Raw genomic sequence first — 24,578 nt, forward strand, 5'->3', positions numbered from 1 at the left:
ACCTACAGAAGTTAACTCAGTTCTTTATGCCTCCAGCAGTCATCGGAATAGTGTGATTGCAAACATAACTACAGGCAAATGTATACAGGCACGAAGAAATTGCAGCACGATGGATGCATTCATGAAAGAATCTTAGATATTAAGCACAATATTCTTAGAACATGACTATAGTGAGGTAAATGTGATAAAAGCCAAGACCTTAAGTTTAGAGAAAGACAGAAAAAATGTATTGAGACCCAAAATCAGAAAGGGTAGGACACACCCAGATCATGTCAGGATGATCGCCTGATACTCAACAAAGTCAATTGCTGTTTAGAATTTTCAAAAAATACTGGCCTCTATTACTTGGCTGAGACTTAAGAAAATGACATTAAGGAAGTACCTAGTTTTGTTTTTACACTAAAGCCCTGACCCTAATGTGAGGAATTCGACCAGACCCACGGGGAGAGTGTGCTCGCCTGCACGAAGAATGTGATTTAGGGGAGACAGGAAGTCTGCTCCCAGCACAAACTTCAAGGAAGACCTGCGCTTTAGTGAAGAGTCACAATGGGCTCAGTTAACCAGAGAGACACTTCGATCAACAACAGACAGGAAGATGGGTGGGACTTAGGTATGTGTTGTCATCCCTTGTCTGTCCTGTTGCAGAGCACTCTGGTCCTGACCTCATGCATAACAGAAGAGTGTTGGAGGGGACCCAGGATTGGTTCATTAAGGTAGGCTTAGCCTGCTCCAATCACTGGGGCCCATTTGGCTTTAAGAGAGGGTTGAACCCATCACTTGGCAGATCATCCAACGACTTTGAAAGGAGTAAGAAGGACTAATTTGGACTCGAGCTGAAGGTAGTCTACCTTACATCTTCCGCCAGTGAAAGAAGGCCAGGAGTTCCAAGAGGGAAGCAAAATCCTTCCCCCAAACATCTCCCAGGGAACAGAGGGAGATACCAGACTCAGAGGATCTGTCCAGCTGCTCCAGAAGTGGTACCAGCCAGCACACAGCATGCCCTGCTACGTTCTGACAGCAAGCCTCCTAGGTGGGAAGTGCCAGAGAGTCTCTGGACAAAGGACAAGGCTGTTGCCTGCAAACACTCTCCTAAGCTTTGGGCCATCCACCTTGAAAGGACAGAAGCCTTGCGAAGAAGCTAGGAGGAGTGCCACACAAGCATCATCCAGCGTCCATCTTTGAAGGACATTTTCGAGACAGTCAAGTCCTCGAACCGCATCCGCATATGAACTTAATATATTGAATAGAGTGAGTGATCTTCATTAGGGTAAAATATTTAACAGCTGTATATATTTTTGTGTAAGGTATAAACACTTTACAATTCTATTTTTTACTTATCTGCACCAGACTCAATGATCTGACAAGTAGGAATCGCCAGGAGTGGGTGATTTTATTTCTGTAAAAAATTGTTGGGCGTTGTAGACAATAGATTCAACCCTTTCATTAGAAAATCGGTGCAGCTTCACATGTCTCAATAGGGAACCATTTTCTATTGTGTTTTTTCGTTATGCACCTATTCCTTTTTTGTTTGGATCTCGTGTGTCTTATTTTTTCACAGATAGTGGTGCAGGTACTCCCGGTCGGGTTTAAATATGAAATGCACACTTTTTGAATGTGTGATTTTATTTCTCCTGAGCACAGTATTGTCAGGATTGGTCATAGTTGTATGCTTTGCATTTCACCCCCATACTGACACTCCATCAACTCTTTTGGTGGGACTGCCCCACGTATAAGACTTGATTTAATCTATATGCATTCTTTCGAGTTATGGATATGCTGTCCTCAGATCTTAAATTTGTAAAAGAAGGTGTTTCGTATTTCAAATGGTGCATAAAAAATGTTTTCTAGAAACTGATAACCAATTTCTGTAATTTCTGTAATTTCTTTTTTTTAACTATCTCCTGTTAATATTATTATTATATCATCTCACTCTGTTCGTGTTTTTTGTGATAATGCAATATTAATCATCTTGATTTTATAATCCTAATTATCCAACTTTATTATGTCTGGTGATAACTAATGGATGTACATGTGCCCAAATTGGTGGATCGTTTTAGGTTTCTATCTTCTTCTGATTACTACTTCCTGTAATATAGGTACATTGTTATGCATGATTTTAACAGCCCTGAGGAGGACCTTCATTGGTCGAAACATGTATTGGCTGATTTATGTGCTCATTATTAGTCCTCACCAAATAAATGCATATGAATTATGATGACATTTGAAATTGGATGGGTTATTTGTTCTGGAAATGTTCCCTTTGACCTAGATTTTGAGTGGGCCTTTTCTAAAACAATGTTTAAAAGAGTTTCAAAGCAGATTGATAAGAGACAAAACAACTGTGTCTGTAGCATGTTATGTTATTTTAGGTTATTGGTTATTGGTTAAGATCATTGGTTTGGTATCTTCCGAAATGTGTTCCATTAGCAGCAATACGTTTTGAACTTGGGTTATACTCCCTTTCAAGCGTAATTCTCTGGCGTAGAGTCTCTTTGTTTAGGAAATTGCTGGTAAATAAAGAATCCACTCTATATGGAATTCTCGGACGGTGTCTAGTGGTGGGAAAGGAATCTTCTGCAGTAGTGTGTGATCTGGAAAAAGAGGTACATGAAGTATGTGGTTGGATTTGCATAACATATTTGAATGTTTCCATTAGTTTAAATGGACAATCATAATTGTTCATTTTCTCAGCAACGATAAGTTGCAATGAGTCCAGGAATATGTCATTTTAAAGCTAATTTCAATGTGGTTTTGTTGTAATCAAATGTATCCACACGCGACTAATGGAATTTCCATAGCAAACAAAAATGTATTTCTGGCCTCCCCTGAAAATTTCCTGAATCTAAAAATTGGTAAGCTGAGGGCAATAAAATGAGGTATCTGGAGATAAAATGTCATGTTCATAATTATTATACTTTGTGTAAAGGGTAAATAATTACAGTGCCTCTGTGCAACATGGTGTGAACAAGGCTGTCATTTCATCAAAACCGCGATGATTAGCTGAAGCAGAATATACAGAATTTGGCATCGTTTTTTGTAAAATATAAAGTTTTGCCATGCTAGACTTTTTAGGTAAAACTGGACATGAAAGAAAAATGTGAATTTCAAATGGGAGTTGTAATATTTCTGTTCTAGACTCATGAACCAATCCGTAAAGAAGGGCTGGATTTAGGGCGGTTGACAGAAATGTAAACATCCAATCCTAGTTGTGAGATCATAAATTAGCACCTCCTAATATTAATTTGCCATGGGAGGGGCTTAGAGAAAAAAAAGGACTTGCACTATGGAAGAAGGGACAGCTGCCTAAAAGAAAACACCAATGGAGATCTGCTGGAACATCATCTGGGTGGAAATATTGGAAGAGGGCTGGAGATTGTCATTGCTGGGGAGACCAGAAAACAGAGGCTATGATACTTCCCTGGAGTAATAGAGATATGATTGCTGTGGGAATCCATTGACTGCAGATTGTCCAACAAAATATCACCATGGGCATCTATTTAATTAACCTATTCTCTTTCATCAGTGGGTTCCCTTTCATTAGTGGTGGGGGGGAAATTGTGTAGACCGTTAGCATATTTGACTGTATATTAACTTAATTAACTCCCATATAGATTGACACAAGGGGGAGCTTGGAAAAATTAAAAACGTTTAACCTCTCTCTTAGCGGGAATAATTTTATAGCTGCTGTGAGACAGGCATGGTATCAGGAGATGAAGCAGGCAAAGAGATATATTTGGAAAATCTTTATTTTTAATGGTCAGGATGGAAAAATACCTATCTTGCCCTGTGGTAATGCATCCTAATGAAACGCAAACTTAAGAAAGTCTTAGTCTGTCAGTCAAAAGTAAACTACAGTCTGTGTCAAAACCCATGCTTGAGCTCACTTCTACAGAGAAACAGAGTGTGTGAGATTTGGCCAATTTAACAGTGTTCAAAGCAAAGTCGATGTGAACCTGGAGCTCCTCCACCGCTCCTTTCTCTAAGTTAAAGACACTCAGGGTAAGAAAGTTCCGCAAGTTCTTAGAAGTCACTTGGCAAAATTCACAGTACCTTTACTTATCTGGATTCACTTATTCACAGGTTCTCCCAGCCTCCCCTTGTCTTGAGCTTATGCTGTCCTTCAAAGTGTCAATGTTCAAAGTTACTTTATTTTCAAACAATAAAGTATAATTCATAACAGTTTCAAATATCACTCTTCACTTGTTTCTTGTGGGACTCCCTTCCCCATGCATAAGCAAGTCCTTCTTATACGTAGGCCTCCCCTCGTTGTGGCACAGTTTGCAGACCCCACGGTTAACTCATTACAGGTTGCGCAAACTGGTGCCTAACTTTACTCACAGTTTATTCGGATGGGGTCTCTTCAGCCCTCTCCGATCCGCCTCCATTCTGGGGGCCACCCCAATGCTTCTCAATGCTTTTGGTTCACTCACAATGGGCCTCATTATGAGGTTGGAGGTAGCCTTGCCGGTTTTACCGGCAGCGCTTCCCCCAAACTCGCATCCAGCTCTGGCACCCATTAAAGGGGAATCACTGGGCCATTCCGACCTCGGCAGACCTTGCGTGGGTGCCAGCCGGTACGTCCCCATTCGAGCCACCGTAGGGCTCAATGGGAATGGAGAGGATTATAGCAGCGCTACTATTGCTACCATCATGTTCTGCTCGTGGGTGCCGGTACGGCCACCTGGTCTGACCAGGTGGCTGCAAGGGCACCCGCAAGCAGAAGTCCTAGTATGGCAGTTATGGTAGCAACGGCACCGGTAGTGATACCGGCGCCGTTGCTGCCTTACCGCCATACTCCTAATGAGGCCCAATGTCTCTGTATGTATTTCACAGTTTTGCTCTTCTATTTTGCTTTTGACTTCAATTTTTTTCTAGCTCCCTTTCTGACGAGGAAATTCTGTAAAGATTTCTATGTTGCTCAGTTTGCAGCTGTGCACCACCCCCTGACTTTGCAGCGCTTCTCTTAACTTTCACAGAGACTTTTGAATGCATATATTCTTACACATGAACACTCTGATACGGTTTCCTTCCAGAACGCTTTTACTATTATCCTCTGGTTAACAATATCCTTCTCGCATTGCACATTTGTTAAAGTTGCTACCAGAGACATTCAATAAGGAGTGCGTTCACTCGTGGTCACTTTGATACAATGTATACCGTCTTTTCTTTAGCGGCAAAGGAGTTAACAACTTCCTTCATCTTTTTTTCTGTTATGGTCCTCGTGACCGAGGTCAGAGTTTCCCCACCTACCCCTCAGATCCTCCTGGGCTCTTACTCTTATCCACAGGAACAAGCATGGACTAGGCAGCATATACCACGGGATAAGCTCGCCCCTCGGCTTCCTCCTGCAGACACCTCCGGCTCTCTCGCCTCGCTTCTTTCAGCTTCACTTAACAGCCCCTCAGCATTTCGGCGTCACGTTCTCCTTGGCCCTGTGCTTGGTCTGCTATGATCTGCTCTCCAGCTCTGTCTCCAACTTGTTCCCCAACTCGTTCTTCTTGCCAAGCATATGCGTTCCTTTTATATCCATCTAAATAGTTAACAGGTTGCAGGTGGGCATAGTTGAAGTCAATTGCCTGCCCCTGCCTGGCCTCGTTAATGGGACATGTCCATTGGGTAAGTTGGTGTGCTTTGATCTTCATCTTCCTCGTCCCAGTAGCATAGTGGGTTTCTCATGGGAAATCTGTACTCCCCTTGATTTCCTCTTCTTTGTCGCAGTATTTGAGTATTGTTTAGGGAAAGGAGTAGTATATGCTTGAATATACCCTACAAAGGCTGAGGGGGTTTGGAAAGGTCATTATCAAGAAGGGGGATACCATATCTCATTCTTAGGTATTCCCTCCGCTATCCACTGAGTAGGTTGGGAAAGACCCTTAGGTTTTTCACACCTCCTAAAGTAATTGGGGTGTCCTTGCCACAAACAAAATTGATAATTGTCACTATTCCCAAAACTTGTTTTTAAACAAAAGGTAAACTTATCCTTGCCACAAAAAAACGAAACTGATAATTGCCACCATTCCCAACCCTGGCCTTTAAAAACAAAATTAATAACTGTCCACATCCCCCAACACGGTCCTTTATGTGAAGGGCGTCTGGAACACGAATTGAATAACTGTCCCCAATTTTTAACCCTGCTATTTCAGTCAAGGGGTGCTGTAAGTAACTAACTGTCTGGTTTTGGGATTGGGGCAGAAAAAGTGTTTTGTCAAGGTTAAATTGAATAAAGCCTCTGATTCGAAAAGCACACTGTATACTAGAAGTGGGTTAAAGTAAGAACTGTGAAGCATTTCTGAGAGCGCAGCGCCAGTCTAAATTCATTTTCACCTGTGGTCAAGTTGAACCAAACTGCTAGCCTTTTTAAATACGCAGAAACATCGAAAATGCACAGCAGTGCATTTGGGAACTGATTTTGCTCATTGACCAGTGTTTATTATTATTCAAATTGTAACCTGCATAAAGTAAAGTGTGCAGCTTGTCATGTTGCCAGATTCTAATGGGCTACATGTTATTAAAAAGTGAATCACAGTCTAAGTTGTTTTGAAGAGAAAATTTGAGGGGTTAAGGAATTGTAATGTATGTTCTTCAAACCAACCTGTGTTATCCATTTATGTAAAAAAGAAGTTTAATTGGGTGCCACCGAGAAGCCAAGACCAGGTCTAAGGTGTCACCGTTAGTGCAAGATTTATCGAACCTATATTTTAAATAAATATACTTTCTTTCTCTACACCGACCTGGTTCTTGGCTCATTGTTGGCACAGGGGTAGGGCTCCACAGGCCTCTATACGAGTCTTAAAAGGGGCATAGTTGGATCCTTAATTAAGGGTACATTGTGGGCTCTCTCACGTGGGAGGAAAGGAACTCCCTAGGTGGAGCGTGGTTTCCCAATATACCGTTACAAATTTGCAGCTTGTCGAGGGTTTCGCTTACTGGCTTTTGATTCATGACGAGTACATTGAGACAGGCTATTCATTCTGGTGTACTCGCATGGAGGTGGATAGAAAGTTGTTTTTGCTTTGTTAAAGGGCCACAAACACTTGACCCCTGGTTTCCAGGGAGGTGTATAGGTGAAAAAGGTTATTGATCAGAATTTTGATTTGGCATTGTTTGTGGAAATCAAGCAGGGACAGGGTGAGTTTGCCCCTGCTCAAAGAAAGTGTTACGAAGGTGCAAAAACATTCGAGGAGAATGGATTGAGGGTGAAGCCGGAAGCTGGCAGACTAATAAGAACTCACATCAGTAGACAATTATATTTGGCAAAATCATGGCATTTTGCATCAAGCATTAACAGAATTTTACATGAGCCAAAATATTCGTGATGAGCAGATTCGAATGGCTCAACTCAGAGCTCATTTATATTTTATTGATTGGTAGCTGAGAGTAGGGTGCTTGAGACTAATCAGGCCTTAGTGTCGCAGTTGGGCTTACCCAGGTTTAGCCAAACTGATCCAGAAGGCCAGACCTTGTCTGATCCTGATGAGTATTCATCTCTACCATACATAAGGGAAGGGGCCGGACCAGCGTGTCCTGGGAGACTAAAAGGAATACTGTGAGGACTTCAGACCATGAAAACTCCTATGATGAGAAAGACAGGGATTTAGATTGGCTGAAGCTGAGACTACAAAGAGATAATCTCGCCCACTGCACTGAAGGAGAAAAGCCAGAGTTTCAGGGGAAGGGGGAGAGGGGAATTTCCCAGTCTCCCTGGAAGGAGGGATGATGAAACTGTGTTCTATCCTGGGCCTAAAAGTAACTATGGGGAAAGTGGCTGTGAGAGTCCACTGCGGTCCAGGCGAGAGGAGTCCAGATACTATGAATCTGGGAGATATTATCAATCTCACGGAGATAAGGAGCATCTAGGGGACAGGCAATGGATTACAAATAGCAGCTCTGAGTCAGAAAATTAATGGACTCAGGTGCAGAGGAAGTAAGAGACAGCAAAACAGAGCAAGGGTTTTGTTAAAGACCCAATAAGACAACTCAATCCCATAAAGAGCTTCCTGACTCCATTCCACAACACTGCCAAGTATTCGTTATAGGAGCAACAGGAACTTTATGAGCAGATGATGGCATCATTCCAGATCAGAAATGATATGAATTGCATCACATTTGCGAAAAGCACATTCTCACCTGAGTACTCTAATTTCTTTGCTGGACTGGAGGACAAAAATCATTATAAATAGTCCACCTATAAGGTAGCCATTTTAAAACATTTCTCCATACATAGAAACCCGCAAGAGGCCCGTAAGGCTGCATATAATTTGCATTGTGGGGAGGATCAGGCACCTAGGGAGTTTGTGCAGAGGTTAAAGTGCACATTGGCTCAGATTTCGAGGCAGTTGAACACCCATAGTAGGGAGTTTGTGATCACTTATTTTCATGCGCTCCCCAAATACATTAGTAATTGAACAAGCCACCAGGACTTACGAGGCAACAGTACCTTGGATTGAGTAATTGACCAAGTCACCAGGAACTATGAGGTCCAGAAGCCCACTGAGAGTAAAAATACTGCCAGAACCCCTAATCTATCTAACACACCTGCTGCTGCGAAGGTGGCCGAGGTGAGAACTACCCCTTGGACCTGGAGATGGGGTGGGGTAATAAAATAACCCTCCTGCCAACAAGCAAAATGTAAGGCAAAAGGGACCCCCGCACCCGGCCCAATCGAATGGTAGTTAGGCAGGGGCCCAGAACAATGATCCTTCTGACCCTGCCACCTATGTAAGCCCTAGGTACAAGGTACCAAGCCAATCCTGAGGCATGTATACACTCCCTCTGCCCAGTGGGTGGGGGGGAGGGGACCCAACCAGATATGTATTGCCCTGGGAAACCTCCCTCCCAACTTGCCCCAAGAGAGAAGGATCACTCCACCTTCCAACATGTAATTCTTCTCCAGATGCCCCCGAACCAGAACTTGCAAAACAATCTTCCTCTCTCTCCCCGCTTCCAGGACAATAGATCCCTGAACCTGGGAGAAGGCAGATTCAGGATGGAAAACTATGGGGGACATTTCCAGTACACGTGCTACTCCAGAAGAAGGGACAGTTACCCTTTTCAGGAGCAGCAGAGGTATGACTCGAGCCCATATCACCCAGAGGAGCGTCCGTACACCGGTGAGTGACAGGGAAGGTTCACTCAGACCGAGCCAACCTAGGTGCATGGTGTGGGTTGCGGCGAATGCCGAACAAGCAAGAATACACGATAAAGGGGTCTGGAGAACGAAAGGTGAACTATTGAATATCGAACGAAGTGCCGAGCAAGTAATTGGTTTTGAATAATGTGATGTAAGAGAGGAGAACCGTCTGACCCTGTCGTACGTCTAGTAATTCTCCACACGCCACATGCAAGGTTTCTTCAATAATGCCAGAAAACCCCCAAAATCATGCAGAACAGGACTGGATCCTGTTACCAGTGGTGTTGCCCATGCCAAGGCATTCCCGATCATATTCGAGATCATGAACCCGACACAGGCGTGCTAGGAGGTATAGGTGCTGGCTCTAAAGGTGAAGTGGACTAAGCAGGAATCCACGAATTCCTTCAGCCTCTTCGGGGATCCAACATACTTCCCGGACGCAAGAGCCATGGGGGGGAAGCTCCACAGGATGGTGTTCTCTGGCTGTGACCAGCTGTCGTAATACTGCGTTTTCAGTCTTGAGGCTCTGGACCTCTTGAGTAAGACCACGGACTGCAGCTACCAACTCTTGTACTTGTTCGGCAGTGGCCACTGGGATCTCTGGGTGATGCAAACTGTCAGCCCCCTCAAGCTCTTCCTCCAACTCTGATGCAAAAGCATTCTCCTCACCTGAAGAGCTGTTGCTGCTCTCCGGTTCCTTTCATCGTCCTATTCTGTGATAGCCCTTTTTTTTATAGAGATAGGGCCTGCCTTGGAGAGGAGGCACTATGCCTGAGATATGAAACATGAGGCAAGTGGCTACCTGACCGGAACAGCCAAACAGGGGGAAAAAGCCAAGTCTGGAAAAAAAAAACAGTAGAATGTCTGTGCTCCTTTTCAATAGTAGTCAAAGGCAGGGAAGATCGGTGGGAATAAGTTCTGATGCAGTCTTTCACTTAAGGACCAGAAGAAAGTGTTCCGATAGACTAGTACTCTAACGAGGTGAGCAGAGGATGCGAGTAAATCAGAAAAGCAGGGGAAGTATCCAGAAGGCAGAGAGGCAGTATCCAAAGAGAACCGAAAAGAGAACCAGGGGTGGGGGGAGCCAGAGAAGCGGGAGCCTCTGGAAGGAGGAGAGCAGGAGGTAGTCTGGGGAGAAAAGGCAGAGAACACGCACAGGAACGAAGTAGAAGTGCCGCTCCGTGAGAGAAGCCGCCTACAAGCGGGGAGCAAAAGAGAGACCCAGCAGCGGGCAAGAGAAAAGCAGGAAAGCATTTGGAAAGCCGAACTGGATAGCAGGAAATCTAGCAAAGCGCTAACCAAGCAAAGGATAACTGGGTTGCAACGCAACGGGCTGCCGGAAAGGGAGGACTAAATAGTTTCTGGTGCCTGTGTGAGAAAGAGAAAAAGGCTAGACTGTTATTAGCTGTAAAGACAGAACGCAGTGGCCTATTAATGGCAAAACCATCCACACCTCTTCCATAAGTGCTAGCATGGATGTGTGACACTATAATTGTTCATTTGTCATTTTAAAGCTAAATGCAAGACGATTTTGTTGCAATCAAATGTATCCACATGCGACCTATGGAATTTCAATTGCAATCTAAAATGTGTTTCTTTCTGCCCCAAAATTGTACTGAATCTTAAAATTGGCGAGCAAATTAAAAGGGCAAATAATTACAGTGCACCCGTGCATCATGGTGCAAACATGGCTGTTGTTTTATCAAATCCGCCATGATTAGCTGAAGCGTAATATATAGTTTGGCATAGTTATTTGTAAAATGTAAAGTTTTGCCATATTGGACTTTTTGGATAAAACTGGACATGAAAAAACATATTTCTGTTCTAGATTCCTGAACCAATCCTTATGGGGGGGTTGACAGAAATGTAAATGTCCAATGCTGGTTGCGAGATCATAAGTTAGTACCTCCTAATGTTCATTGCCATGGGAGGGGCTTAGAGAATAAAAAGGTCTTGCACTATGGAAGAAGGAACAGCTCCCAGAAAAAAAAACAACCACCAAAGGAGATCTGCTGAAACATCATCTGGGTGGAAATATTGGGAGAGGGCTGGACCTTTCCATTGCTGGGGAAACCAGAAAACAGAGGCTGCGATACTTCCCTGGAGCCATAGGAGGATTGCTGTGGGATGACATGGACTGAAGTGCTGGCAATAATCCTGTTTTTCCATCCACATAAACAAAGCCCTGCTCCATCTCCGTAAGTGTCAAGCCCAGAGATATCCAAAAGCAAGTAGATTGTCCAACAACATTTCAGCATGGGGATCTATTTAATTAACCTATTCCCTTTCATTATTGGGTTCCCTCGCATCAGTGGGTGGTGGGGAATTGTGTAGACTCTTAGTATATTTGACTGTTTATTAACTTAATTAACTCCCAAATAGATTGACGCAGGGAGAGCTTGGATAAATTCGAAACTTCACCCTCTCCCTTAGCTTTTAATAATGGTATAGCCGCCTAAAGTAATTGGGGTGTCCTTTCCACAAAAACTAAATTCAATTCTGTACAACACCAACAATGGCTCTGTACAACACCAACAAGGGGTAAGGACAATCAAACACTATCTCAAGACCAAAGAAATCAGCTTCCACAAACAAAATACATGTTACCAGACATGATCTGATTTACAATATCTTTGCAAGTGGAAGACATTTTTGTGAGATTCCAGCTCAAAATGTCCAAGTGCTCTTTTGATTATTTAATAAAAGTGCCAATACCTGGATTTACTGGGATTTAATATATTGCAGGCCTCATTACAGCCTTGGAGGTAATGTTAAAACAGTTGGTATTAACAAAATACCTCTTGTTTTTGGAACTCTCTCTATAACACATGGAGGATCAACAAGCAACTTCAGGCATGTCTTTGCTTGACTTTCTTTCTCTGTAGTTAGCAGCAACGCAGGTATGGGTGAGGGAGTAAGGCTTATAGGGTTCCCTCTGAGAGAGAAATTAATAGGAAGGTTGTCTAAATAAAATAGTGGTCAGGTCACGGATCAACAGAAATCTTGAGGTCTGAGCTTCTAAAAGGACCAAAGTACTGAGTCTGTTCCTATCTCCGGGTCAGGACCGTATCACCCTCTGTGGGTCAGTAGCTCACAGGACTCTTCTTTCTTGGCTAGTGGGGGTCTTTCTTAGCAGGCACTGTGTGGGTGACAATGCTGGTCATCCTGGACTTGCTGCCACCAGGCACCACCATCCCTTGGGTGATCTGACAAAATCCATGAATCAGACACTTTAGGCTGCATGGATTGCACCATACTATTATCATCCCCTCTGATACAGGACATTTTGCTTTTGTCAAGTTCAGTGCTGAGCAGATGTTTCTCCCACTTGGCCCGTGGTGGTCCTGTTCTAGCACCAGCACTGCAACTGGATCCAGAGTGTCTTCATCACCCCATGCATCAAACTCCCTTCTGCACTTTACTGTTGTTATGAGGTAAGCCTCCTTCCTCGCCTCTCTTCTTCTCTTCTACCTCCCCGTTTTGTTTACTGTTCTTGCATTCCTGCCACTCCTTTCTTTCTCTCTCTCCTTCTATCTGCTACCCCTTCAGATGTTCTTCATCTTCCTCTATTTTCTCTTCTCAGCCCTTTCTCTTTAGGGTGTTTTATTTCTCAGGTTCTATTTGTTCCTCTTTCCCCTTCTCCCTCCCTCCTCTTATCACACTGCCATTTTCTTTTTCTTGCTTCCTTCCTTCAGGTGTTCTCCTCTCTCTGCCTCTTCTTTCTGTGTAAACCTTCCTTCTTTCCTCTCTATGTTCCCTCCTATGACTCCATCCTTTCCCGTTCCCTCCCAGTCCTTGCTGCCTTTCTTTCTGCAAGTGTTCCTCTAATCTCCTCTCATTACTCCTCTCTGTTCTGTCACTATTGCCATTCCAATCATTCCCACTCTTTCCTCTAGGTGCTTCCCCCCCCCTCCTTTTCTTTCTCTTCCTCCTCTCCTGCTGCCATCCTCTCTCTCCGTCTCCTCTCCTTACCACCTCCCTCTCCTCCTCTCTCTTATATTTCCTCCTTGCCTCCTCGCTTCTGGTCCACCTCGCCTCCTCTCACTCTCTCCATCTTGTTGCCATCTCCTCTGTGCTTTCTCTCCTTTTTCCACCTCCTTCTGCTCCAGAAACTCTTCCCAACCCTCCTCCATCCTTCCTTCCTTTCTTCTCTTTCCCTCCTTCTGCTGCATCAATTTTTCTATCTGCACCACTCTTAAATTCCCTCTTCTCACCCCCTCCTTGAAATAACACAACCTGACACAAATCTTAAGCAAGTGGGAAGAATATCCTGCTAGTAGCAGTGTGTAACAAAGCCTTAACTTCAGTGAAGCAGGGTGACCCGCAGGGAGAAAGTGATAATATCAGAGCCTGACCCCTACCCAAAATCAAGGGGGCAGAAGAACTTTCAAGCTGGACAATATAACTGCTGAGACGATTGTTTGAAAGCAAAGAAGCAAGCCGACTTCAAGGAGTGTGCTCTGTGCTGTAAACATGAGACCGTACTGGTCACGATATCTTGGAGCCTGGGTGCTATTTGGGGAATATTAGTTAAGACCAGCCTTCCTCTAGATAGGACTTTGAATCATAACTTTAGTAGTAGTATTACTTCTTGTTTTCTAGTCTGATTCCCCTATACCTGATAGGAGTGAACCTCACTCAACCTGTAATAATTAATACATGTGTTTAACTTCATGGACAACTCTTGCATGTCTGCTAATCTTTCATCACAGAACCCATCTGGTGTGGTATCCATGTTTAGAGGCATAGCCTATGGAAGATACATTCAGAATACAATTCCTAACATGTATAATCATCACAGAATCATGTACCAGCACACACCAATATAAATATAAGAATGTAAATAAAATGAAATATAAATGAAGCATGAAATCAAATCATATCCATTCATTTGGTACCTCCCACCCACCTCAGAGTAATGGTGGCATACACACCTGCTTCTTCCTTCATTTATGTGCCCCCCACCCCTTGAGATGGAACATATTCTGGATAAAATAGTTCGTAAATCTCTTCAACTATCTTTCCTTTTGCCAATCCAGCCTGCTTAGCCTCTGGAAACTCCTAAACAGTTACTTATTCCCACACAACCATAAACCGTCAGATGGCTACTCTCCAAAATCCCATGGTGGAAAACATCTCAAGAAATAAAGTGCTTGATGGACTTGGATTGTACACGTGTTACTAACAACTTAGCTAAATATCATACGGCCACGTGGAATTGAGAAATGATTACCTGGAGTCCAGGGAGTCTCCAGACTACACAAAAGTGTTCTATCACTGCTTTTCTCCAATTCAGACATTTGAATAAAGCAAGGTGTGATGCCTGAACACCAGGAAAGAACAACCCGGGTAAGCCCATGTATTGTGGTTGGAACCCCACTGTACAGGGCCTCCCAGCTTGGTAAAATATATAGGTATTATTCTGGGTTTACACAATCCTCTGCGGATTGTCCACCTATTTTCCTGCTGCCCCTATCATTTTGTGGTATTTCAGTGCTAAACACTAGAGATCCCTTATGCAACCTTTTCAATTGCATTCACTGGTTTTTAAAACCAAGAGAAACCACATGAAAATCCTGGAGTCCTATTTGTTTTGCCAGAGGAATTTTGATAAAGTTCCCTTGCAGATTCTACTGTTGCACTGATCTAACTGATATGGTGATGCCTTGAAGCAACAACTTTAAGGTTCCTGGTCAACCTTGAAGGTGATGCCTTGAAGCAACAACTTTAAGGTTCCTGGTCAACCTTGAAATGAACCCCCCCCCCTCTCTCTCTACTGTATTGCTGTGCCTTTCACCTGTTTGTATTTTGTGCATTGACCGGGCAGCCACAGGAAAGTGTTCTTCACTGCAAAATTTGACTATTTTTTAAATGGTTAAAAATGCATCTTTTTACTTAAGTGCATTATGAACTGAATAAAAGTATCTATAAGAACAAAAATAATGTGTTACAAATATTCCAGTAAACTAAAGGCCACATTACCTCATACTTTAATAGTAGCATTTCCTCTTATTAAGCCCTATAAACCGCACTTGGAACAACTTCCATATAATTTTCAAATCTCTTATACTGACCTTTACCTGAGGTGGTGGCGTTTCTACAGCTTTGACTGCTGGATCCAGGAATGGAAGAACCGGGCCTGGATATTGGTATGTTGGTGACCTATATGGGCCCTCACTTCTTGACATTCCAGCAGTGTCCCAGCTCGGAAAATCTGAAAATAAAGTACATTAAAGTGAGACTAAATGAAAAATCAAAGAGAACACAGTCACACCATCTGAACATGGCCAACAAACAGATCATATCCCACAACTCGATCATTGTAGTAAAAGGGACCGCAGCTTCAATTCCCGTCATGTTATCCAAAAGAACCACACCCTACATGGCCAACAAAGGGACCATGGGCCACCCAACCCATTACGGGGGATACAGGGCATACAGCTCCGCCATCCCATAATAATAGCCCACATGGCCATATCTGTAATGCTCACTATCACATCATGACTGCCACAGGAGCCGCAGTGCCATAAGTTTGTCAAAAGAAGACAAGTCAACAAACCATTATCGTGGCCAAAGAAACACAACACAGCTATTCCGATATATCAGCCAGATGGACCACAACTACACCATGTCACCATAGAAGCAGCCAAACAAAACACAGCCCCTCCATCATGTCATGTTTGCCAAAGGAATACAGTGGTACCAAGTCAACATGGCCACTAAATGGACCACAGGCCCATTACCCCCATGTGACCACCATAGGGACCCCATACACCATTGTATCATGCTCATCGGAAGGATCCCATCCCCATTATCTCAACATGGCCACAAAAGGGACTAAAGGCCAAAGGCCCACTACCCCAACATGCCCCCCCCTAGGGAGCACATCCCAACATGGCCAGTAAATGTATTGTACCCACTACCCCATAATTGCTGCATACCTTTTCCCAGTTTCTTTTTCACCTCACAGACCACGGTCTGGTTTACACCCTGGATGGTGTCACAGTTTGCCCATACGGGCAAAGTTTCAGCGATTCAAGACCACTACATGATTTGTGCGCACAGTATAAAAGCCAGTCAACATAAAATTACATAACATAAAGACCTACAGATCAGCATAGTCAGCAGAGTACAACAGGCCAATTTAACATTGTGACAACCAAGTGACAAGTGCACCACCTCCCCATTGTGGCAGCCAGAGGGAGCACAGCTGCATCATCTTCTCATAACAGCAGTCTAAGAGACCACAGCTGGCCTATACCATCTTTCTGACCAAAGGGATTGACTGGACTAAAGAGAACGCTGGGACCAGCAATTGGATTCATCCACTTCTGCATTTGTCCTTCATTTTCCAGATCTCGTAAGGAAGGTTGGCAACCATACATTAAGACCCAACTGTAGATTGTCCGCTTTAGTGACACAGCAGGAATTCTGCATGACTATTCTGCAAGCATGACAATCCTACCACCATTTACAGTGTGAACTAATGGGAAGGTTCTATTTAGGAAAGGTGATGGCTAGACGACAGAAAGAATAACACAGCAAGAGGTTTTACCCCCCATTTATGACTGTAGAACTCTGAACATGGGGCCAATCGGAATTTGGAGTATGGCAGGGCATACTATGGGATGCGGGCAATGTTCTGCTCGACCGTCCTGGGTACTGACCAGATCCTTGCCTCTTCTGGTTGAGTGCTTTAATGGCACGCTCACATACAAGCACCCACAACAGACATGCACTTGCATTGTGCACATATGGATTGAAAGAAATGTATCTAAGAGAGTTGCAAACCACGTACCTTCTCCACAAAACCCCACGTACCATTAGTGAATGTGCAGCGCCCAAGAAGAGCCTTCTGTTCCACCTGAGAGTGAACCGGCCAGGCAGGAGCCGAAGGATGTGGGTAGGGCCAGGCATCAACTGGCATGGAGTAGCCATAGGCAGGATGGGGGGTCAAGGAAGGTGAGGTTGCCATGCCAGAGAAAGAGGAGGGGAAGGTAGAAGGGCAGGAAAATGAGGGGTAGAAGGCAGGGGATTTGGGGACATCCTGCCAAGCGCATGGAGGCACCGTCCCACCATGTGTCCACATATTGAAGCTTCCGTCTTGAGGACATTGGGTGAAGTGTACTGCAAAAGAAAAAAAAACATGTTGAACAACCTACAGGGCATATATACAGAAAATAAAACTAGATTTCTATAGTTTACAGGGTAATATTCCTATGTACTTTTTCAGAACCTGAAATGCTGTCAGTGTATGAAGAAGACCTATTTCAGGATGAATTGCAGTTAAATATGATTCCATATTAACTTTCTGAAAAGTTGATTAAATCGATATTTCATGTCAATTTCTTTTTAGATTAAATTGATTAGTTTAACTGGAGAAAAAAACCAATGAATTCAAACATGCTTGGCCAATAAGCCAGTCACAGCAGTCTTTCTTTACCTTTCTGGGAGAAGAACTCCTGGAGAAATAGAAACTCTTTTTTTAATTAAAAAAGCATTTAAAACATGTGCATTGAAAAGGTCCATCTGTGTCCATTAAACAACTCCTCCTTTACACAAAGTAGCCATGGTGCTCTTTTGGCCCACTTGGGACCAGCAAAGTCATGGGTTGGGGGCACATTGGGAGGGTTCCTTTTTGAGGACTGCTTTCCTTATTGAGGGCTCCAGCAGGCTGCACTGCGAAGTCAGGCACAAGACTCGCTCTACGTTACCCCTTAGTGCAAGTGCCAGTGAAACTGCAATACTATTAATACAGAGTGAGTGGCGAGTCGGGGAATACATATATTAGTGTGGGCCCAGTGTGGGCAAAAGATGCGGAAAATGCTTTTCCAAATGTTCTTCCCTTATAAGCCAATTCTCTGGAGTACGGGGTCTGGTGGCAGAGCCTTCCCATGCTAAGGTTTCACTCCAAGTAGGGGACATAAAGCAGACAGACCCAGCAAGCTGCGGCACTATCATGACTCTGCGGTCTTACCAGGCAGTAGCGTGAAGTCTGGCGTGAGGTGTACAGGACACTCCAAACTACTGCTAGTGCCGGTCATCGAGATTGCAATGTTATTAAGGCCATGTGAGAGGTAAGTGGGAGAATACATGTATGGGACACTTACACCCTCACTGTCAGCTCTGGGGATACAGGAGAAAGATGCAGAAAAAAGCTTTCTGCGTCTTCCTCCTGCACTGGGCAATTTCACTGATGCAGTGTCTCCCAGCCATGTCTCCTCATGCCACTGATTCACTGTGCATACAGAAGACACTGCTCGCAAATCCCACCAACCAGGAGTCATGCTGCTGCTGACAGGGGAACCATCATGGTCCTTCAGACTCTACTGCAAAAATCTGCACCACTCCAGACCTATAATAATCCTGTGTACCCTCTGATAAACCATTTGTGAATCCATATTTTAGGGGCAGCCATGTGGCTTGGGGAAACAGCATCGCCCCAGGAGAAGGTGACTGCAAATGAAATGCTGCAACAGAGTGCCGGTGGCGCTGCTGAAATTCTTCAGGTGTTCCGCACGCTTGTGGACAATCTCTGATCCACACCCATGATTTACAAACCAACAAGAGAATCTTTGAGGAATACCCGGACCTGTGGACATGCAAGCAATCGCATTATTCCCCGCAAAATCTCAGAACGCCAGAGAGAGAATTGAAAGGTAATAAACAATCCTTTACGTGCTGTTCCAGTCAAGAGAATGGATTAACATTTTTTACATAAAGTGACAGGAGTGGAGCATTACCTACAATGCAGAGGTAGTGATTTTCAGATTAGAGTAGCTTTGATCAAGAATTGGCATGTACCTATAAACATCAGCTATAACGGTGGAATGTTGATTAGACAGGGTTAGAAATGAAGGAGATCTCAGGTGCAATTTAGCTCCTGCTTGTGGCCTAGAAGAGCCTGGGTAGCCTGACATCAACATCTACCAGGTGCGACTTTTGGCTCTCCCGGCCAACTGATGCCGAATAAATACACCTATGTGAATGTAACATTGTGTTTTTGGGACAATCTACAAATAAACATTAAAACACATGTATCATATCTAAAGCATAAGGAGTCATTAATAATGGAGAATGCCATCTATTAGCTCCTGGTCATAATTCCTGATCACTGGTTAATGCTCGATACCCAGTAGCTGCTTTTAGCTCCTGCTTATTCAATCTTATTCTTAATCTTAATTTCGATCCCTATAAGACAATGATGTATATGGTTTCTGAACAGTAGCAGGAGTGGAACATTACCTACAATGCAGAGGCAGTGATTTTCAGATTAGAGCAGCCTTGAGCAAGAACGGACTTTTACCTATAAACATTAGCCATCAAAGTGGAATGCTGATAAGACAATGTATATGGTTTCCAAATGCAGTATCCTCCTGCTTTATAACATCACGTCAGTGGAATATTGAAGTGATAGTCCACTGGTGTGATCTCATAGCTTATTAGCATCCCCAGCCTGCCCGTGATGTTTAGAGGGGAGGAGGTTGATAAAAGAGGGAGGAGGGTGGCCAGCCCTTGGCTATTTTTACTTGGTTCGTTTTACATCAGGGTTCCAAGTGACATAGCGCTCTTTTCACTTAGAATATATTCCAATTGTCAATAGTTTCCCATCCACAGTGCAATATGATGTTCATAGCAAAGGACACTATCTCACAATGTTATCTCAAAAGTAAGGGATGAAGACTGATGAGGGCACTTGCATGAAAGGCATTCATTTTCTTAAAAACAATGCAGTCTTTGAAGGGGACTCATAAAACCCACGAATAGACAGAGGTGGGCTGATCTTCAGGCAACCAGAATATGTCAACACGATACTCTAGGAGCACTCTATAGTTAGCATTACAGTAGCCGAGCCTAGAGTTAAAATCCCCTACAGCTGAGGCTCCACGTTCAATTTTATGATGATTTATCAAACACTGTTGCAAAAACTAGTTTTGTACCTTATGGCGGTTTGGGTGGCTAAGAACATTAAATCCATAAGGCCTTTTAGGCCCATGGCTTTGGGGAGGACTAGAATTTCTTTTTTGCCATTACAATAGAGGAATAGTCTTAACAGAGAATCAGAAATATTTCTAAAAGATTAGCCTCAATCTTGGCAACTTAGAAATTGGCGCTCGCTACATCTCATCCGGACATGAGTGTTGCCAAGACATTCAATAGGGAAAGAAAGAAAATCTGTCAAAAATGATCCGTAAAGAGAGATTAGCTTATTGTGAGCGAATTAATAGAAAAATAGAGCATAGCCTTGAATGATGTGAAATGATGGCATTATACAGCAATTGAATATCATGGTTGACACAGGCAGCTCCTGGCGTATGCCCCGGCTCAACTGGGAGCCCTCCAGAAAGAAAAGAGCCTGATGTCACCCAAGAATGATGAGAACCATTGAAGAGTCTACTTAGACACATGTCTCAGATCAGTGTGGAACAAGCCACAGTGTCCAATCAGATGGCTGGATCCACCTGATGTCATAGATGCCCCACTCACAGAGAAAATGGCTAGTAAGTGACTGCAATCTGCTGCCAGCACCATCGCTCTAGCCAGATTCTTTTTGGGGACAGTACCACGGAAGAAGTCATGAAACCAAACTAGTCATGTGCGGAGACCAGCGGGAATTCATCAGACCATAGTTGAATGAACATTTGCTAAGTTAATACAATGATTATGAATAATGTACTAAATCTAATGTCCAATGTACTACGTCACATAAGAATTTCAGGTGGAATATGTTAACCCCTACTCTGAAGTTGAGAGTAAACTGCTTTCTCAGGTAGTGTCAAAGTAGTTCTCATTGTCGAATAGGGTATTTTTAATACATTTTCATTTTAAACATGCAAGTATTTTTGTCGTAACACCTGCTTTTTTGTGGCTAGTATTTACCATTAAAGAGAAGGTTTTTCAGGTCAGATAGCACAATGCTAGGGCTCCTCTGTGTGGCATGCACTGCGGACGCCTCTGGTCCTAGTAACACACCAACACAGCACTGCAGGAGGCAACAAGGGGCAGGCAACTACCTATGTGTTTTGGGGGGCAGGATTATTTGCCAAATTGTAGCAAATAAAATAATAAGGTATAGTGCTTGCCTTGAGGGTTAAGGATTTAAAATATGTTTTCCTTTATTAAAATGCATTTAATGTTGCGGGAAAATTAATGGGTTATTTCCTTTATCATTCAGATATTTTATTGGCAATAGAATTTAAATGTTGCTCCATGAGGGAAGTGCATCTATAAAATGAAGAGGCATTCCGCTAAACTAGTAGGCCTGTAGGCTTGTAAGAGTTATTTTTTATATGAGCGGTTTCTTGGTTCTGTATATGTATATAAATGATTATATGATGCCTCTAAGTGTTTCACAGAAGAGGTGTGGTAATGTGAAATGTCATACATTATCTAGTCGTTCAACACAAGGGACTTTAAAATCTGGAACTTTGACAACTAAGGCATAACTAATTTAGTATGCTGCTTGATCCATTTTCTTAAGTACGCATACAATGCATGAATGTTTTCAATTTGTGAATCGACTGTGCTAATAATTTTATTACTTAAATTGCAGTGTTTTATTTTCTTGTAATTCATTTTCAGAATTATTGCAAGAATGTTTTTATTTTCTTATTACTAAATAAAAATGATACACAATGATTATTGTTTGACATCTTCCCCTCTGCCAGAAAATTGTTTAATATTAAATATAATTTGCAAAGGTATGCAATGAGAAATTTTGTCTGTTATACCCATCAGGGTCAGGGCGATATCCGTGGCACTTTTTTTGGTCTAAAGCTGGTCTCACTTTTACCCACGTAGGAGGTGACATTCAGGCATGCCTGACTTCCCTTTCCTGCAAAGTTAAGCAAGAATTTGGAAATTATTGCTGAATCAGTGGTGCGGTGAAAGTGAGAAAACAGAAAAGTATCCAGCATTAACTATTTTAGCAATGGGATGCCTGTTTTCTATAGTGTTAAGTTTTGTTAGTCGTGCAAATTAATGTTTATTTCTTTGACAAAGGGAAAAAGGAATGGCTGGCCCTTAACCAGCCTAACAGAAGATGAGTTCTGAAGTAATCTGCTGATTCTGTAGTTGTAGTTAAACCTACCCGATGCAAGTTCCCGGCCTGCTTGAAATTAGACAGAGAGAACGTTCAGAGCACAAAGGCATAGTGTGCCTAACTTGAGGTGGTGAGGACATAATTATTGGCTGGAACAGAACAGATAATGCTCTCAGGGAACTCCAGTTATCTAGGCTGTACCTTGCCCCAACTCATGGATTTATATTAAATAATCATACAAAGTTTGAGTTGGTTCTAGTTTCAAGCCTCGTTGATAAATCTGTGAACAGTGACAAACTGCTTGGTGTGGTTATTAAATATATCTATTTGAGTAACCAAGTAGAGGTGGTGGGCCACAGTAGATAGCTTTTTCTTGTTCAGCGATATTGGTCCTCATTACGAGTTGGCCAGTGCGGGTTAAATGCAGTGGTATTATGGTATTACTGTATACCGCTGCATTACAGATATGAGCTGTAGGTAAATCTGCCAACTTTCTGCCCGATTTCGGTGGAATTACCGCTGGCTGAATTACAGCCGCAGTAATGCCGAAATGCCTTATGGGGTCCTATGGAATCCAAATAAATGGGGACTAACACCACCACTGCCACTTGTAATCTGCAGTAATACCGCCAAACCGAGTGGTAGTAACAGTGGTTTCTCGGAAGATGTACTGTCGAGATACCACCAAACTTATAATGAGGACCATTGTCTTTGTAGACCTTTTTGCCGTTGCTGTTTTAATGCTCTCCGCACTCTGCCTATCTTCTCTTCACTACGTCTGTGGATACTTTCAACTGCTTTGTGTACCAGGAAACAGAGTGACTTTGGATCCAGCCCTTACAAGTTGGAGGGAGTCAATGGGCCTCATTACACGGATGGCGGTAGGGATTTACCGGTACCGGTAAAATACCGGTACCGGTAAATCCCTACCGCCTTACTACGAGGTCCCTTTGCGGGTTGGGGGATTTAACGCCTGCTTTTTGCAGGCGTTAAAATCCAACCCACTAAGGGACCTCGGACCTAATAACGGCACCGCAAAATTGCGGTGCCGTAATTAGCGCCTTCCCCATTCCCATAGAGCCCTATGGGGCAGAAATGGGAATGGGGAAGGGCAATGGCGGAAGGGGGATTTACCGCCCCTCCAACCTTGGAATGGGGCGGTAAATCCCCTTTCTGCCAAGGCGGTGCCGGTATTTTACCCGCATGAGCCATGGCGCTAATAGCGCCATGGCTCACCGCCTACCGTGTAATGAGGCCCAATGCATCATTGTGGTTAGAGACAGGGAGAGGCTGCAAACGGAAGCGAGTAAGGTAACTAAAGAAGTGGGGGCAATTCTGCAATTCCTTTGCCGTAATGGTGGCTTCTTACTTTTCTAACAGGTAGAAGCAATCAATTGGCACAATGGCCAGACCACTGCCCAGGAACAATATTCAACTAAGTAGCCACATCTTTTGAAAGCAATAGGTAAAGAGAATGTCCGTGGAGGTGGGCTGGCCTTTTGTAAAATCTGTAAAAACCTTAAAATATCAATGTATAGTCATAAATTGAGTGCACATTTTACTGTCTACAAATGAAAGACCCCAGTAGCTAGAGGTGATACGACAGCTTTCATTCCTTCAACTTGGCTCTTATGCCACTAGTCCAGTAATGACCACAGAGATGGTATAATGACTTGAGAGGGAGCATTTATTCAGGCACCTCAGCGGCGGCAGCGAGGATGATAAATTACCCTCAATTTAAGACTCTAGGTTATTTTCTTTTTTTAAAGGGAATATTTTGCATTCCCAGTGGTCTACTAGAGCCAGACACTAGACGCTGAATGGATGTCAGTGGCTGTCCTAATTGGATGTCCCCTAGTGGCTGCAGAGATGCTGGTGCACATGGTAGTCATACTGTGTTGAGCAGGGTCTTGTGGTCAGTTGTAGTCGCTTTAAGCCCGGATTCAGGTTGGTGACCAGCGACCGTAGCATAATGAAGGTCTAGTGTACTTTGGACGGTGCTAGGTGATTTATGGTGGCCTAGCGCTCCATCGTCGTGGCCAGTCCCATCATGGTCCCAACCTTCGCTGCCCACAGACAGCGATGCATAGATTGTGAAAGCTAAGAACACTGCACACCGAAGGTCATTTAATCCACCTGTGGCACTGCCAGGTACTATGGAAAAAGTGTAGTAGGCTGCTCTGGGAGTGCAAGTGCAGTGTATGTGGAATGTAGTGAGGTCATTGTAGAATGTGGTGTGTGTGGGACTGCTGGGGCATTCCATAGGAGGCAGTTATATCTTGGAGCTGGAAGGTGTGGATGTGCCAGTGTTACTGTCCTGTAACTTACTTGTATGTCACTTACCTGATGTGTACCTGCGGACAATAAACGTATCCTAAGAATCCTCGGTCCAGTGTCTTCTTGACT

The 24,578-nt window shown here is 43.5% G+C and overlaps 1 protein-coding gene across 3 annotated transcripts in view; it reads right to left on the bottom strand.

The window, feature by feature from the left end:
- The window catches only part of LOC138492054 (protein transport protein Sec24C-like), a 255,965-nt gene that overhangs the window by 178,412 nt on the left and 52,975 nt on the right, over positions 1–24,578 (bottom strand). For 2 of the 3 annotated variants that reach the window (XM_069619001.1, XM_069619002.1), the window contains exons 3-4: positions 16,952–17,257; positions 15,205–15,344 (exon numbers count right to left, since the gene is read on the bottom strand). In XM_069619001.1, the coding sequence (XP_069475102.1) occupies positions 15,205–15,344; positions 16,952–17,257 (446 nt within the window). The remainder of the gene's footprint in view (positions 1–15,204; positions 15,345–16,951; positions 17,258–24,578) is intronic. The other variant, XM_069619003.1, reaches the window with a different exon arrangement.

This window comes from Ambystoma mexicanum, chromosome 10 (genome assembly GCF_040938575.1).
Source record: "Ambystoma mexicanum isolate Mex_15411 chromosome 10, UKY_AmexF1_1, whole genome shotgun sequence".
Lineage (NCBI taxonomy): Eukaryota > Metazoa > Chordata > Amphibia > Caudata > Ambystomatidae > Ambystoma > Ambystoma mexicanum.